This window comes from Anolis carolinensis, chromosome 1 (assembly GCF_035594765.1).
Source record: "Anolis carolinensis isolate JA03-04 chromosome 1, rAnoCar3.1.pri, whole genome shotgun sequence".
In the NCBI taxonomy this organism is placed as follows: domain Eukaryota; kingdom Metazoa; phylum Chordata; class Lepidosauria; order Squamata; family Dactyloidae; genus Anolis; species Anolis carolinensis.
In genome coordinates, this window is record NC_085841.1 from 307,427,060 (window position 1) to 307,442,996 (window position 15,937).

The 15,937-nt window shown below is 39.7% G+C and overlaps 1 protein-coding gene across 1 annotated transcript; it reads right to left on the bottom strand.

The window, feature by feature from the left end:
* Window positions 1-5,645: 5,645 nt before the first annotated feature.
* On the bottom strand, window positions 5,646-15,911 carry erh (ERH mRNA splicing and mitosis factor). The gene is made up of 4 exons (XM_008118140.3): window positions 15,748-15,911; window positions 12,511-12,598; window positions 11,133-11,253; window positions 5,646-6,114 (listed from the first exon to the last, which is right to left on the bottom strand). Exons 1-4 carry the CDS (start codon window positions 15,748-15,750, stop codon window positions 6,012-6,014), a joined length of 315 nt encoding a protein of 104 aa, XP_008116347.1. The 5' UTR covers window positions 15,751-15,911; the 3' UTR covers window positions 5,646-6,011.
* Between the last annotated feature and the right edge of the window lie 26 nt (window positions 15,912-15,937).

The following is a 15,937-nucleotide window of genomic DNA, read 5'->3' on the forward strand; positions in this document are numbered from 1 at the left end:
GGGTCTGTGAGGCTTTTTGGTCGAGAGCCGTCATCTGCTGGATTCAGTATTCTCTGAATACAGGTGAACTATAACTTTCTGATACCAAGGTCAACCACCCGCAAAGCCTGCCAGTATTCACAGTTGGCCATGTTGGGTCTGTGTACTAAGTTTGGTCCAGATCCATCACTTGCTGGGTTCAGTGTTCTCTGAAGGTGGGTGAACTATAACTCTGATGCCAAGCTCAATAATGGTAATGTGGCTCAACTACTCCCTATGTTATCCTCAAAAGAAAATAAACTAGCCCAAGACCATCCAGGTAGTTTCATGGCTGAATGGAGATTCCAGCTTCAATCTTCCATGTCTCAGTCAATGTTATAATTGTGGTTGCCAAGTGAAATCCATAAAAATGGCTAAATTAAGGAAAATAAACATGCCACCTCTCAGATGAAATGGGAGCTGGAGAAAGGAGTGTGGCAGTTTCCAACCATGAAAAAAAAGAAAAAGAGAAAAAGAAAGAAAGAAAGAAAGAAAGAAAGAAAGAAAGAAAGAAAGAAAGAAAGAAAGAAAGAAAGAAAGAAAGAGCGAGCCAAGGACTGGGTAGCTTGCTGTCATAGAATAACTTGTATTTTCTACAAATAAACAGATTTGTAATACTGAGCATAAAGGGTATAATGAGGGATTTTTCGCCTTCTTTAGGAACCTCTCTGCAAGATGCACACAAAAGGAAACAAGCAGGGGGGTTGAGGACAGATTCATATCCATCGTTCCTAATGATGTTGCCATAGAGACCAAACAACAGCCATCCCTAACATTCATACATCAGCAGACAATTGCACAAAGAAGGGCATAAGCAAAGGGGGAAAAATCACATGCATACACATGCAAACCAGGACAAATATTTTGACTTGATCAAAACACAAGGCTTCCGATTTAGGTGTGCAGACCTTTAGAAATAAATACCTGGATCCTCAGCAAGGGCTGCACAAATACAACAGGAAAAACCACAAAAGGGGTGAGCTGGAAGGGCCCTAAGCAGCTTATTGCTTGGAAGGCTTCTGAGTTGATAGAACAACCCAGTAGAAGCAATGTGGAGGGAAATAATCTTTGCCTTATCATCCCTTCTTGACCCCCTCCCACCCATCCATTTTGGACTGGTTCAACCCTTCCAATTTCCTCTATGGTTTAAATGGGAAGAGAAAAAATTATGACACATTCCACTGTGCTGTGGGATTTCCACAAAGGCTTTTCTGCAATTGTCTCAATATTCTGTTTCCGGAGCTTGGGGGATCTCTCTCTCGTTTTAATAACAGCGCCCATTATCATAACTAGCTGCTGTCAGAGTAGCATATGTATGTTTATGTGCCTTCAAGTTGCCTGTTGACTTATGGCAGCCCTATGGATTTCATAGTGTTTTCTTAGACAAAGAATGCACAGTAGTGTTTTTGCCAGTTCCTTCCTCTGAAAAATAGTCTACAGCACCTGATATTTCCATCCAGATATTAACCAGGGCTGACCATGTTTAGCTTTGAAAATTAGGATCTGGTACCATTAGGGCAGTGTTTGAGAAAACTCTGCTCCTCCAGGTGTTTTGGACTTCAAGTCAAGTCAAGTCAACTTTATTTATATCCCGTCCCATCTCCCCTTGGAGACTCGGGGCAGCTTACAACATAAGTGACAGCCATTCAGTGCTATACAATACACAGTGAAAATACAAATAAATAATAAATTAAATGCAGATAATTAAAACGACGATTTATCGTAACTAAACAGTAAAACAAATCAATAAAACACACGACAACTTCAGCTCCCAGAAATCCCAGCCATCTTACCAGCTGTTAAGAATTGTGGGAGCAGAAGTCCAAAACATCTGGAGGAGCCCAATTTAATATAGTATTTCACAAACTAGAACTGGGACATATGTGACCAAATTACATCAGGTTATATGCAAGATGGCAAAAGCAATTCACTTGGAAGAGCACACAAGCCCAGAGAGGCTATAGCAGGCTGTTTTTACCAAAGTCCATTGGGAATCACAAGGGTCCACTTCCTCTTACATTCCCCCTACTGAGGCCCTTTCTACACTGTCCTTATATCCTAGGATCTGATCCCAGGTTATCTGATTTGAACTGGATTATATGAGTATTCACTGCCATATAATCTGGTATAAGCAGAAAATCTGGGATCAGATCCTGTGATATAAGGACCTGAGTAGAAGGGGCCTGAGTAAATTGAGTAAATTGTGTTTACAGCAACTGAAGGAAGCTGAGAGATACTGAAGTTAAAAATGTGGGAATGACAGAGTTCTTACCGAATTGGAACAATTCAAGGATATAGAATAACCAGTGGATCAGTTGCTAAGGACATATTGAGAATTGGTCCCTCAAAAAAGGAACTTTCCTAAGTTATGTCCTTGGTGTGAAAATGACAAACAAGACTTTGTTGTGCTTTTGACCTCTAAAAGAAGCATCAAAGCCAAAAAAAAATTGCTGATGTGTGGTGGATGGAAATTGGTCTCTTTAACTGAAATGGTAGATCCAACAGTTATTTTGTTGGCATTCCCAATCTTTTATAGGGTGATTTCAATGAAGTGTTTGTTTTGTTCTTATTTTTTCAACAGGATTCTGGAAGTCTGTCACAGTCATTTGCACCAGAATAGTAACATTATCATTCAGCAGGTACAAATGTTGCAATTGTAGCTACATACCCAATTCTTTCAAAGACAATTTGTTTTACAGCTTTTCAGTGAGTGCACCTATTTACAAAAACCACACAACACTTTGAACTTGAAAAACTCTGATCTTCTATACAGTTCCTCTAAGTGAATTGGCAGCTGCTCCTTTTAAATTAGACTTTAAAGCAGAGATTTGAGTCCACTTGTTAGGGATCTGAGACAATGGCTGTGATCCAGGCTACTGAACACAGGGGTGCATGGAATGAAAGGCATAGAAAAGAAGCAATAATCACCTTGCATTGGGATGCACCTACCGGTTGGCCATACGGAAATTTGAAATGCTCCACATAGTCCATATGGGTGGGTGATATAGTGATATGTTTGCTTTCTCATGTTTTAATTTGGTTCATGCACAAAATTAAAAATATGGCGTATAAGATTACCTTCAGGCTTTGTGTATAAGGGATATAGGAAACCTATGTATTTCATATTTATTTGGGTTCCATTTCCAAGATATCTAATGTAAATCCAAGCATTCTAGATAAGGGATGCTCAGCTCTGTTACTTAGCAGAGGACAATCTGCACCTTGAAAAGTGAGCTTCCACAAACATTCTCCAGTGTGGATCCTAGTGACCTAAATGGGCTGAGAACCGATTCTTCCCAAGGAACACCCATGTGCTCCAGTAGAGAATCAATGCAGGAATCAATTCTCTTTGGTGCTGACATTATTGGCAGGCCTTTGTTAAAGCATAATTTCTAACCAATATAGTTAAAGTAAATATGCATAATGGGTTGCACATATTCCTATTCAATACTCATAAAAATGAATAGTGGTTACAGGTAGCTTTGAAGTAACAAATAGCCCACTAAATTAAATTAGCTTAGTGACCCTAAGGTGACCCTATTGAGATCTCCAAGACACCTTATTTAACAGCCTTGCTCAGAGCTTGGAAACTTAGGGCTCTTGCTTCCTCAACTAAGGATGGATCTACCCTGTAGAATTACAGTAGTGTCTCACTTATTCAACATTCGCTTATCCAACATTCTGGATTATCCAGTGCAGTCTGCCTTTTAGTAGTCAATGTTTTTGTAGTCAATGTTTCAATACATTGTGATGTTTTGGTACTAAAATTGTAAATACAGTAATTACTACGTAGCATTACTGCATATTGAACTACTTTTTCTGTCAAATTTGTTGTTAAACATGTTTTGGTGCTTAATTTGTAAAATTATAACCTAATTTGATGTTTAATAGGCTTTTCCTTAATCCCTCCTTATTATCCAACATATTCACTTATCCAACGTTCTGCCGGCCCATTTCTGTTGTTTAAGTGAGACTCTACTGTAATGAATGTTGACTCTTTAACTGCAATTGGATCAATGCTGTGGAATTATGGGAGTTGTAGTTTGGTGAGGCACACACACTATTTGGCAGAGGCTAAAAGCCTTGTAAAAGTGCAACTCCCACGATTCCATAGCATGTAGCATTTCACTTTTTCTACTGCTCTTCACTTTATTGAGCTCTATCATCTTTTAAAATGAAACCTGTGATCTCATGTCTAAAAGACCACTGTTTATTAATCTAAAAGTACTGAACATTTTGAGCAGCTAGCCATGACAAAATGGTTGACTTTTGCAATTATGCTGCATGAATGATGAAGCAGCTGTTACTCTACTCCAATACCTCTTGAATCTAGAGTTGACTCCAAAGGTGCATTTTGAAGTCTTTTACTTGTAATAGATGGAGCAGAGCAGTGTTTTTTGCAAATTCCTCCTTCACTCTGCAGCTCCATGTCTGAAAGCTGCTTGGAAGTTCAGAGGACTCTTGAGAACAGTAACAAATGGCACAAGCAACTGCAAGAACCGTGCCTTTTCCTGTTTTCCCAAGCAAGCAGAGGTTTGTAAGGATGCCTATGCTAAACACAATCTGTTTACATTATCTATTCCAGTGGTTCTTAACCTAGGGTCCCCAAATGTTTTTGGCCATCAACTCCCAGAAATCCTAACAGCTGGTAAACTGGCTGGGATTTCTGGCAGTTGTAAGCCAAAAACATCTGGGAACCCCAGGTTAGGAATCACTGAGCTATTCAGCCAAGACTAGGGATGATGAGATATACCACTTATCCTAGAGGCCCTTGGGCATAAGTCTCTCATTATTTAATATATGAAAACATTGTGAACAGTATACAAATTTGTATTAGAGGCTTTACATGTTAATCAGGCGAGGCTTCAGAAGCTAGACATTAGTGAGTTGGATGTAACCAGTAAACTGATCTTGAATGTCAGTAAGAGATAAGTCAACTGCCTATTCTGAACTGACTTGCATCTTCTGAAATAGGTACTATCTCAGGGAGCCTTTAAGATCATTGTTGTCACTTGGAGCCCAAGAGAGCCCAGTGGCTAGAAGCACCAATTTTGGCTGGATTGGGATAACCTGGCCACAGTGATCCAAGAATAAAGGGGAAGATGACTAATGATAAGAGTTAGAAGAGACCTCAAGGGTCATCCAACCCAACACCCTGTCATGCAAGAATATGCAATCAGAGCACTCCCAAAAGATGGCCATTCAGCATCTGTTTCAAAACCTCTAGAGGAGAATCCCCCACACTCCATGACAGATATTCCATTGTTAAACAACTCTTACTGTCAGGAATGTTTTACTAATGCATTCTACTAATATGCACTCTATGCAGGGCAACTGCAATTACTGTTTCTGCTTTAGATGACTGTAACTTCCATGGACACAATATTCCTATCTCATCTTTCCTAATTACCTCTAAAGCAATGGCTGTAAATATACTGAAAAGCTCTGGTAGCTGGATTATACTGTAGTCACCGCTGTGAAGAAAAAAAGCTTCAGAATATTAGCATGATGGATGTGGCCACTCAAAATCTTTCACAAATCAATCAACACTGAGTCCATCAAGTTATTTTTGCGATAAACTGGCCATGTTTCATTTATAAAGCGTATAAATCCACCAATCAACACAATTAACTAAAGAGCATTTATTTTATTTTCCACTATGACATATTGCCTCCAAGTAACAACAATGCAGATCCCTCTAGGAAAGAGGTACACACAGTGATTGTGGTAAAACATAAATGGACAATCTTGGAGAAATGAAACAAAAAAAAATTAACTGCATAAACAAAGTGAACAGTTAATCTAAATACTCACAGAAGGCATGTTTTTTATTTAAAATTCAAACTGAGCAATCTTGAAATTCTAATTGCCTCAGATACAGACTAACAGCAATGACCAGGAGGCCTACAATACAAAACTTTCACTACAGAATGCTGTACACACCTGTTGTTCCAAACCCCTCCCTCAAAATCCCCATTAGCCATCCTGGCTCATTATTTGCTTGCTTGCTGAGCTTGTCTGCGGAGAAGGACATAGATCTTCTCCTTTATCCAATCTTTATTGTAGGGTTGGTATGTCTGAGTATCGGCACGATAACTGGTGGGGAAAAGAACAGGCCAATTAATATTGTATAAACTTTTCATCATACTGCATTATGCATTTCACCGTGCATCTCTTCAAAGCAACTTCTCAGAGCCAAAATGCCTCAACAACTTGGAATAGAAGCAGAATATAAGTTTGCAAACAGTATGATGATGGATAGACCTTGTGTGCTAGGAGTCAAAATGCAAGGGAAAAGAGAAGTGTTTCAATCCAGCTCAGTCTTTTCTCTGTGCATGGTATTCAAGTGCTCACTTTTGTCCTCCATAGATGATAATGAAGACTAATTTCACATTCAGTTTGCTGAATCAAGATATTTAAGGATAATACACTGACCTTCCATAGCCACACATTCTGCATCCAGTGTTGATTTTTTAAAACAAATGTTCAAAAAGCAAACCTTGATTTTGCTTTTTTATAAGGTGCATAATTTTACTACAGATTTTAGTATCCATTGGAGGCGGGGGGTCCTGGAACCAACCTCCAATGTATACCAAGGGCCCAGTGCACAATATATAGAACTAAAACGATCTCATTGGCCAAATATATTAATGACACTCTGGTCTCTCTTCTAGAAACCAGAAGATTATAACCCCATTAAAATACTCATTATAATTCTAAAAGCAGATAGTAATGCCCAGGTGTCAAACAGCAAGACTGATGTGGCCTGGGAGCAGACGGGCTAAATCCCAGGAGCTAAGTGATATTCACTTGTGTCCCAATACCATTAATCTTATGTCTCTGAAACAGTGCATGCAGTAAGCAACTACTTGGCATAAAAATGATTAAAATTAATCTCCAATATATATTACATTTACACCTCAAGCAATGAACAGTATAAAAGCAGGAAACTAATATGGTTATCTTTATATTTCTTACAGTTTTGATTCAGCCATGAACTGCTAAAATGCCATTAATTGAATAACATTGATTGCAAGGCGTATAAGGGCTCCATCAGAACAATGATTTTAATCATCACAGACATTAGACACAAACAAAATGTTATGCTCCAAGTATGCCCTCTTGTGGCCTCCTAAAGTCTAATTCAATGTAAATATCTAGAGTTTATGTAAACGAGGGGTCCCCAAACTTTTTAAACAGGGGGCTAGTTCACGGTCCCTCAGACCGTTGGAAGGCTGGACTATAGTTTTTTTAAAAAAACTATCAACAAATTCCTATGCAGTGCACACTGCACATATCTTATTTTGAAGTAAAAAAACAAAACAGGAAGAAATACAGCCTCAATGTTAATAACAATCATAATAAAAATAATTGTTATGGTTGAGCCTTATGGCTCCGATACTGGGAGACGAGGTCGTAAGACTCCTCGAGAGTCAGACTCTCTTGAGGAGCGCGAAAGGAAACGGCTCCGAGACTTATTTGCAGAACCAACAGACGAAGACTCCTTTGAGGGTTTTACCGAGGGAATGGAGGAAGAGATGGTTAGCTCAGAGGAGGATGACATGGAGTGGACTCGTGTGAGGGAGGATTTGGGTGTCACCGGCAATGATAGCATGGGAGGCGACTGGCGGGTTGCAGGATTGGACCCGTGGACGGGCTGGAGGGATGGAACGGGATCCACAGCTGGGGATGCTGTGGGGCGTAGTCAAAGGTGTTTTAGCTCTGATGAGGATGATGATGATGAGACACCTGGAATTAGGATAGCAGCTGATAGTGATGAGGAGTTATGAACTGGCATAAAATGGGGTTTAGAATCAATGGCTAATTGCGTTGGGCAATGTAATCTGGACGAACGCTTGGGCTCTTGTTGGGGAAATTCCTGAAGACGGGTGTGATTCGTTTGCTGAATACGTAAGTTACCAAGGACACTGGGCATAGACGGCGGGAGGAACTGTGTGGGCTTTTGCTGTGCAACCTGTGTTTAATCTTGATAGCTTGGACCTCCGTCGTCTTTTTGACGAACATTAATTGTCTACTCTGGATTGACGCTGGACTGACTGACTGACTACGACCTCGGACTATCCCTTCTGTGGCTATCGGTGGAACTGGTGAACTAAAGACGTCTGTACCTGGCTTTCGACCTTGGACCGGATTGGGATCCTGCTGACCGCTGCTACCCTGATTGATGTGTTTGGACCCGGAGTTCGCTCGTTGCACGGAGGAGTAACAACTTAGTTACTCAATCGTAGCTTTTGAGTAGCAGAGAGGAATCTGCTGCCAGTTAATTGTGTTTCATTGAATCTTTGTTTATCAACTTTTGTTTGTTTAAAGTGCCAGGCTGAAGTAAGCATTTTTGATTTAACCCGGATTAAACTCCTGTTTAATCCGGTTTATCTTTTGAACCGTTTTTAGTTCCAGCAAAGTCTTTTTGTTTCTTTTCACATTGAAGGCAAGTGTTTGCCTAGCCCTTTGTTTCTTACGGGCATTTTTGGTTCTGTAACTTTAATAAACTGTGTTGAACCTTATTTGGTGGCGTTCTGTCTGTGACAATAATAAAGAGGGTTGAAAGAGACCCCTTGGGCCATTTGGTCCAACCTCCTTCTGCCTTTGTTCACCAAAAGCACTAGGAAAGCACCCCTTAATAATTAAATATTAATTAAACAACAATTAAAATACCATTATAAACAAGCAAAGCTTTGGAAGGCACGCATCAGGCGAGGGAGGAGACGGGAAAGGTGCATGCACCCTTCTCAGAGGCCAGATACATGGCTTTGATGAGCCACATGTGGCCCCCGGGCCTTAGTTTGGGGACCCCTGATGTAAACCTTTCATTCTAACATATTGATGTGCACAAGGTACTGGGAGATGTAGATTAACAAATGTGTGATCAACACTTTATTTTCTTGATTGATTATACTGAAAGGGGGGGGGGGAGAGATGTAGGAGAGCTAACTGAATGTTAAATGTAATTTGCACTATAAAAAGAAGGCAGACAGTTCCCAGTCTACTTTTAAAAGATTGCCCCATTTTCAGAGAATTGTAACTACTAGCTTCCTATAAATCTCTTGGGGGAGTTAATGTGTTAATGTGCTTAAGTAGATCCAGCCTCAGCAGATGTTTTGAATTGCAATTCCAGTAAAGTCAACTCTTAAGGTTATAATCCAAAACAATTAAATAAGATAGTTAAAATATTGAACTAGAACCTAGAACTAACAGCAAGCTAGATAATAGTTTAATTCATATACACAGAAGTACTGCCATTGGATACATGGCAGGTGTAGCCATGCCAACTCTGAATTGGATTGCAATCTTCCTTAATGAGGAAGACTGCAGTTTATGTATCCATGAGGGGGTACTTTGTGTGTTTCCATTAGGAGAAATCAGGATCACAGTGCCAGGGTGTGTGTCCATAGAAAGCTCTTCCTTCTGCACATGTAGGGTGTACCAGCACTGTTATCATTCTGAGAAGTGAGACTTTCTTGTATTTTTGCTACAGCTTAGTTTAAAGCCCTCCTCTCTTTAAGTAATCTAAAAATAAAAATAAATGTTAGCAATCAACATATTATGTCCTACTTCTTTATTTTCTAGGCATTGTTTTTTAAAAATAGAAAATGAATAGGATAGGCTCCTTAGGTGTATAAGTGTGGCTAGGTGTCCAAAAACTCAAAAATTCAGGGTGGGTGTAATTACAAGATGTGGTGCCTGCAAAATAATCTGGAGGGGTCATATGCACACTATGGACTACCCATCCTCCAGCAATATTGCTTTGGACACAGTAATTATCTTCCCCCTCTCAATTGCCAGCAATGTAATCATTCTAAGTGACTAATGTTTTCAAAGGATTGAGCAATAGTCTACTTAGCAATATGAATATGGGGTCATTTTACTATAAAGCTCTTTTCCCAAAGCCATTAGATAAATGCAATTACAGTAGAGCTCCGCTAATCCAACACTCTGTATTATCCGAGGCACTGCCAGGGGCTTGGCAGCGCTCTCCTCGCACCTCGCTTGCTCACCTTTGAGGAGGAGGAGGATGCGAAGGAGGAGGAGGCGGCGGAGAGGGAAGCAGACGCAGCGGCAGAGACAGCCATGGAAGAGGAAACTCTGGTAGGCCTTTACAGAAGTACGGAGCGTGTAGCTAAGCAGCAGCACGCCCCGCGCTTCCCCAAACCGGGGCGCTTGCCCACAGATCCGGTTATCTGACAGATCCGGATATCCGAGATTCAGTCCGCCCGTTTAAATCAGATTACCGGAACTCTACTGTATATGTATTTGTAGAGAAACAATTACTTCTCAAGAGACTCTGGCTTTCAAATATTCCTGAATTCCTGAGAGATCAAATTCATAAGACTACTGAAATTGCTGTATTCAGACATTAATTATAGTGTTTCTTAATTATCTGAATGCTTTACTTACGTTGGAAACTGCCCTGAGTCCCTTCGGGGAGATAGAGTGGTATACAAATAAATCATCACCATCATCATCATTATCATCATCATCTCCAAACCTATGTGAACCACCTATATGGTTTTTAGCAGTATAGTGTATTCCTAATACACAGGTTTTGGGCTCCTGATAGTTAAATTAGAGTTAAATAGAAATGGCACAAAATGTCTTCAATGCTGCAGCATTTTATATGTGAAGAGGTCCACATGCGCAATAAATATCAACCAAAATTTGGATTGGCTGCTCCATTTTGGGATTCACAATGCACTAAACATACAATCCAAGCACTATTTTAACAACAGCTATTGAATAAAGTGTAGTAAAAACCCACTGATTGTATAAAAGCCTATGTGACAATGGTGCTTTGAATACTGAACTAGGATTCTGGGAAACCAAGATTTGAATATCTACTCAACTACAGAAACCCACTGGATAAAATTTCTAGACTTATACATGACTATACCAGGTACTCCCAGCCTGAGGAAAGCAATGAGGTTTTTCTTTTTAATAAATCTTGCCAAGAAAACCCATGAGAGGTTTGCCTTATGACTGCCATAATCCAGAGATGACTTGAAGACACACAGAAACAAGCCTCTATAAAAATACAATCATAAATGCCTAAGCTAGAGAATATATATTTATAGAAGTTAAAAGTATGAAATACTCACACAAGGCAGCTGAGGTCAGCCAAATCATCGATGAAATCAAATAACTGGCTAATGTCATATGTGATTGAAGGGCTGTTTGGATTCATTCTCTTCAAATGTTCTTCATACATTTTGCAAACTCCTAAGAAAAAAAGAATATCCAGCATCTAAAAGAGGCACTCATCAAACCCCACACTGCCACAGAAAATCTAGATGTCAAATACAGTAGTCTCAGTTATCCAAGCCTCGCTTATCCAAGCCATTTTTTGTAGTCAATGTTTTCAATATATCATGATAATTTGGTGCTAAATTTCTAAATACAGTAATTACAACATAACATGACTGCATATTGAACTACTTTTTCTGTCAAATTTGTTGTATAACATGATGTTTTGGTGCTTAATTTGTAAAATCATAACCTAATTTGATGTTTAATAGGCTTTTCCTTGATACCTCCTTATTATCCAAGACATTCGCTTATCCAAGCTTCTGCTGGCCCGTTTAGCTTGGATAAGTGAGACTCTACTGTATATGAAAAGACAATCAGTATGGATCCAAGCAAATGACATCTGATCAGCTGAATGTTAGCAAATTAAGCTTTCATGTAGATAAATTTACAAATAAATTATTCTGCAGAAGTAAAAGGTCAAACACTGAAATACAGATTGAATCTGAAGATTTTAACTTTGGCTTTCAAAGTGATTTTCCTCCCTTTCGCATTAGACAGGACCAAATACCTTTTTAACAGTGTTAAATCCATGTATCAATTTATTATTCTTATTAAAATTATACACTTTCTCATATCTTCTGATGGGGTAGAAATTAACAAATGATCTCTGGCTCTAATAGAAAATGCCTTATTTTCAAGCAAAGGAGCATATAGCATCCTAGATACACTATACAGTGTTCCCTCACTACTTTGCAGTTCACTTTTTGCGGACTCGCTGTTTCGCAGTTTTTCAATAAACTCTAAAATAATATTATAAATCAGTAAAAAAAAATGCAATTTAGAGCCTAAGGAAGGGAGGAAGGAGAAGCCAAAGGGAGAGAAAAGGAGCCCAAGTGGCAACAGGAGAAGGAGGCAATTTATCAACACACGATTGGTTGATAAAAGACTTAAAATAGTGTAAAGCTACTAAAATAATGTATAAATATATAGCATCCCTACTTTGCAGATTTCACTTACTGCGGGTGGGCCTGGAATCTAACCCCCGTGATAAGGGAACACTGTATTAAAAAAGATCTGATTCAGTTCAGAGGAGTCATTATGAGATCTCCAAAATAATACACACAATCATGCAAGAGCCCATAATTTTTATTGGTTTAACTGGTCGGGTTTAAAAGGGGTCCAACTTTAAACATTTATTTAACATCAAGTAATCTACAGCAGGAATATTACCTTCCATGCACTCATTCACAGATTCATAATCAGCGTAAGTCCTGCCTTCTGGTCGTTTGGTAGGCTGAACAAGCAAAATTGTGTGAGACTGTACAAAAGCAAACACAACATTTATTTAGGCTTCTGAATGTACTAGAACAAAGCACGTTACTTCCAGCAAATGCTAGTGTACTGATCATACAGAAAGTAATATTTGCTCAACCTATTTTTTGTTACTAAATTAAACCAAATGAATCACATTTTATAGTTTAGAAAAATACAACATCTGGAAAGAACAGGTTCCAATACAGCATTACATAAATGTATGATCTCCAGGAGCACTTCAAGACGGTAGTGTAATGAAGCCACAGAAAAAAGAATGCCACTAGACAATGCAATCAAAACACAAGACACAATGGGGCAGACATGCAAGCATTGGCTATCCTCCCCCCGCCCACTCTATTTTAATTTTCTACATAAGATAGGTTTTTCAGGATGCACTGCAAAATGGGAAAACTTCATGACAGAATTTAACTGAATGTAGGTTATGTCCACACACAGAAAATAAGATGCAATTTCACACTAATTTCACCAACAAAAAGCTTTATTTATATGTAAAAAAAAGAATGCATTATTCTAATATGCACCCCATTTTTAGAGGTACTTATATGAGAGGAAAAGTGCATCTTAGAATGAAGGAAATGTGGTACAGTAGTCTTGCTTATCCAATGTTCTGTATTATTCAACGCAGCCTGCCTTTTAGTAGTCAATGTTTTCAATACATTGCAATTTTTGGTGCTATTTTCGTAAATACAGTATTTACTACATAACGTTACTGTGTAATGAACTGCCTTTTCTGTGGATTTGTTGTAAAACATGATGTTTTGGTGCTTAATTTGTAAAATCATAACATAATTTGACGTTTAATAGGCTTTTCCTTAATCTCTATTATCTAACATTTGCACTTATCCAACGTTCTGCCGGCCCGTTTATGTTGGATAACTGAGACTCTACTGTATGTATAAAATTTAAGATTTGGAAAATCTTAATTTTGTATACTAAACAGACCGGCTATTATTGAAGTGTCAACTACTAGTCACTAGCCAAAGGAAATTATTTTTAAATATTAGGATGATAGCAAGCTTTCTACATAGAAACATGGGACTGCTTTGGTCACTCATTGAAAGTTTCTGATTCAGTTAGTAAGTAGCAGACTATGTGTAACAGCCATGTTCACAAAGGAAAAGATCAAATGAGGCTTACTCTCAGTTAAGTGCACATATAACAACAGGCCAACTACGCATCTATTATGGCAGTAGTTCTCAACCTGTGGGTACCCAGGTGTTTTGGCCTACATCTCCTAGAAATCCCAGCTAGTTTACCAGCTGCTAGGATTTCTGGGAGTTGAAGGCTAAAACTTCTGGGGATCCACAGGTTGAGAACCACTGTATTATGGCTACACAGGTAAAACCTTGTGCGTGAAAGAGTTGTATATGTTCCATACATTACTTTTAAATTATGGATATACCTATTATGAACTTTAACAAGTTCTCTAAAGAAAATAAGCAAGCATATATTTTACTAGAAGCAATACATCGAATAAAAATAAGAAAGAATTTGTGAGAGGGTTCTTTTTTCAGAGTCTAGAGAGAAGACCTTTTAAAGAAATCTTTCTCATTTGGAATGTGTGAAATACTTTTTAAGATGGACATTTACGAAAATATACTAGCATAATTTTATGTAAGAGAACCTACAGCTTTAGACTACATTTATACACAAGTCAAATGATGTGTCTTATGAAAATGGCAAAAAGTAAGACTTGTCTTTTATATTTTTAAAAAAACATTTTCAAGCAGCTGAATGATGAATCCATGGATGCAAATTCAATGGAAACGGAGGTCCAACTGTAAACTATTGTGGGGTTTTTATGTGTCAGGAGCAACTTGAGAAACTGCAAGTCGCTTCTGGTGTGAGAGAATTGGCCGTCTACAAGGACATTGCCCAGAGCCCGCACGGATGTTTATATTTTACCATCCTTGTGGGAGGCTTCTCTCATGTCCCCGTATGGGGAGCTGGAGCTGACAGAGGGAGCTCACCTGCTCTCCCGATTCAAACCACCATTCTGTCAGTCAGCAGTCCTGCCAACACAAGGGTTTAAGTTTCTAGTATTGTAAGAATTGTCCATTCTAAAAATAGTTATTCTACTGGAATAAATCCTTCTTCATTTCACTACCATATTTACTTAAGTATAAGGCAACCTTTACAAAAAATGGATTTGCCCTCAAATGTAATGCACCCAACCGCAGGCCTAGCACATCAGGGAGGCAGGCAGCATGAATGTTTCTCCATTTGGGGAGCCATGCCCCTCCATGATGTAATGTAGGATAAAAAAGTGAGTACTAGACTCAAGTATGGTATTCAGTTCAAAGTATTTGTTTCTTCCTACTTTCTTGTTCTCTAAAATCTTTAGCTTCATGTCAGGAGCGACTTGAGAAACCGCAAGTCGCTTCTGGTGTGAGATAATTGGCTGTCTGCAAGAACGTTGCCCAGGGGACGCCCAGATATGTTGATGTTTTACCATCCTTGTGGGAGGCATCTCATGTCCCTGCATTGGGAACTGGAGTTGACAGCGGGAGATCATCTGAACTCTCCCCAGATTCAAACCAGCAACCTTCTGGTCAGCTACCTAACCTTCAAGTCATGTCTTGCCAGGACAAGGGTTTAACCCACGGCACCATCGGGGGCTCCTAGGATGTATGTGATTAGATAGCACAGGGCACTCCAAAGATACATGTACACTGTAGAATTAATGCAGTTTGACACCACTTCAACTGCCATGGGTCAAGGCAATGAAATCACAGGAGGTTCTTAGCCTCTTCTACCAAACAATGCTGGTGCCTCACGAAACTACACATCTCAGGATTCCATACCATGGAGCCATGGCAGTTAAAGTGGAATTACTTCTCCAGTGTGGAGGCACACTGTCTGGGTAAGCTCGAGAGACTTAGGGAGGTCTTAGGAGGGCGACGAGGGCTTCGCCGCTCCTCAGAGGCCATCCATGATAGGCTTTGTGTAGACAGACAAGTGCCTCTCGATACAGATCCTCTCCCCCGCCATTGCCCCCTTTAGGCCCGAAGCCTTGACTCAAGTGAACTGCGAGGCGCCAAGCGAAAAGCCTCCGCCGCCTTCAGTCAGTTCTGAGTCTCTTCCGCGGCTCAGCCTCATGGCGAAGCCAAAACTCCCTCCCGTTGAACTCACCATGGCGACTCTTTTCTGTTCAGCTCGGGCGCGAAGCGAACTCCTAACGACTTCTCGACCACAATGCTCCGCGGCCGTTGAAAGCGCGGCACGCTTGGCCTAACGTAGACTCCAAATCCCGCACTAGCACCATAGAGATGCCACCGTTTTCTGAGGCGAGCTGCAGGAGGTAGAGCGTCAACTGTGCCAG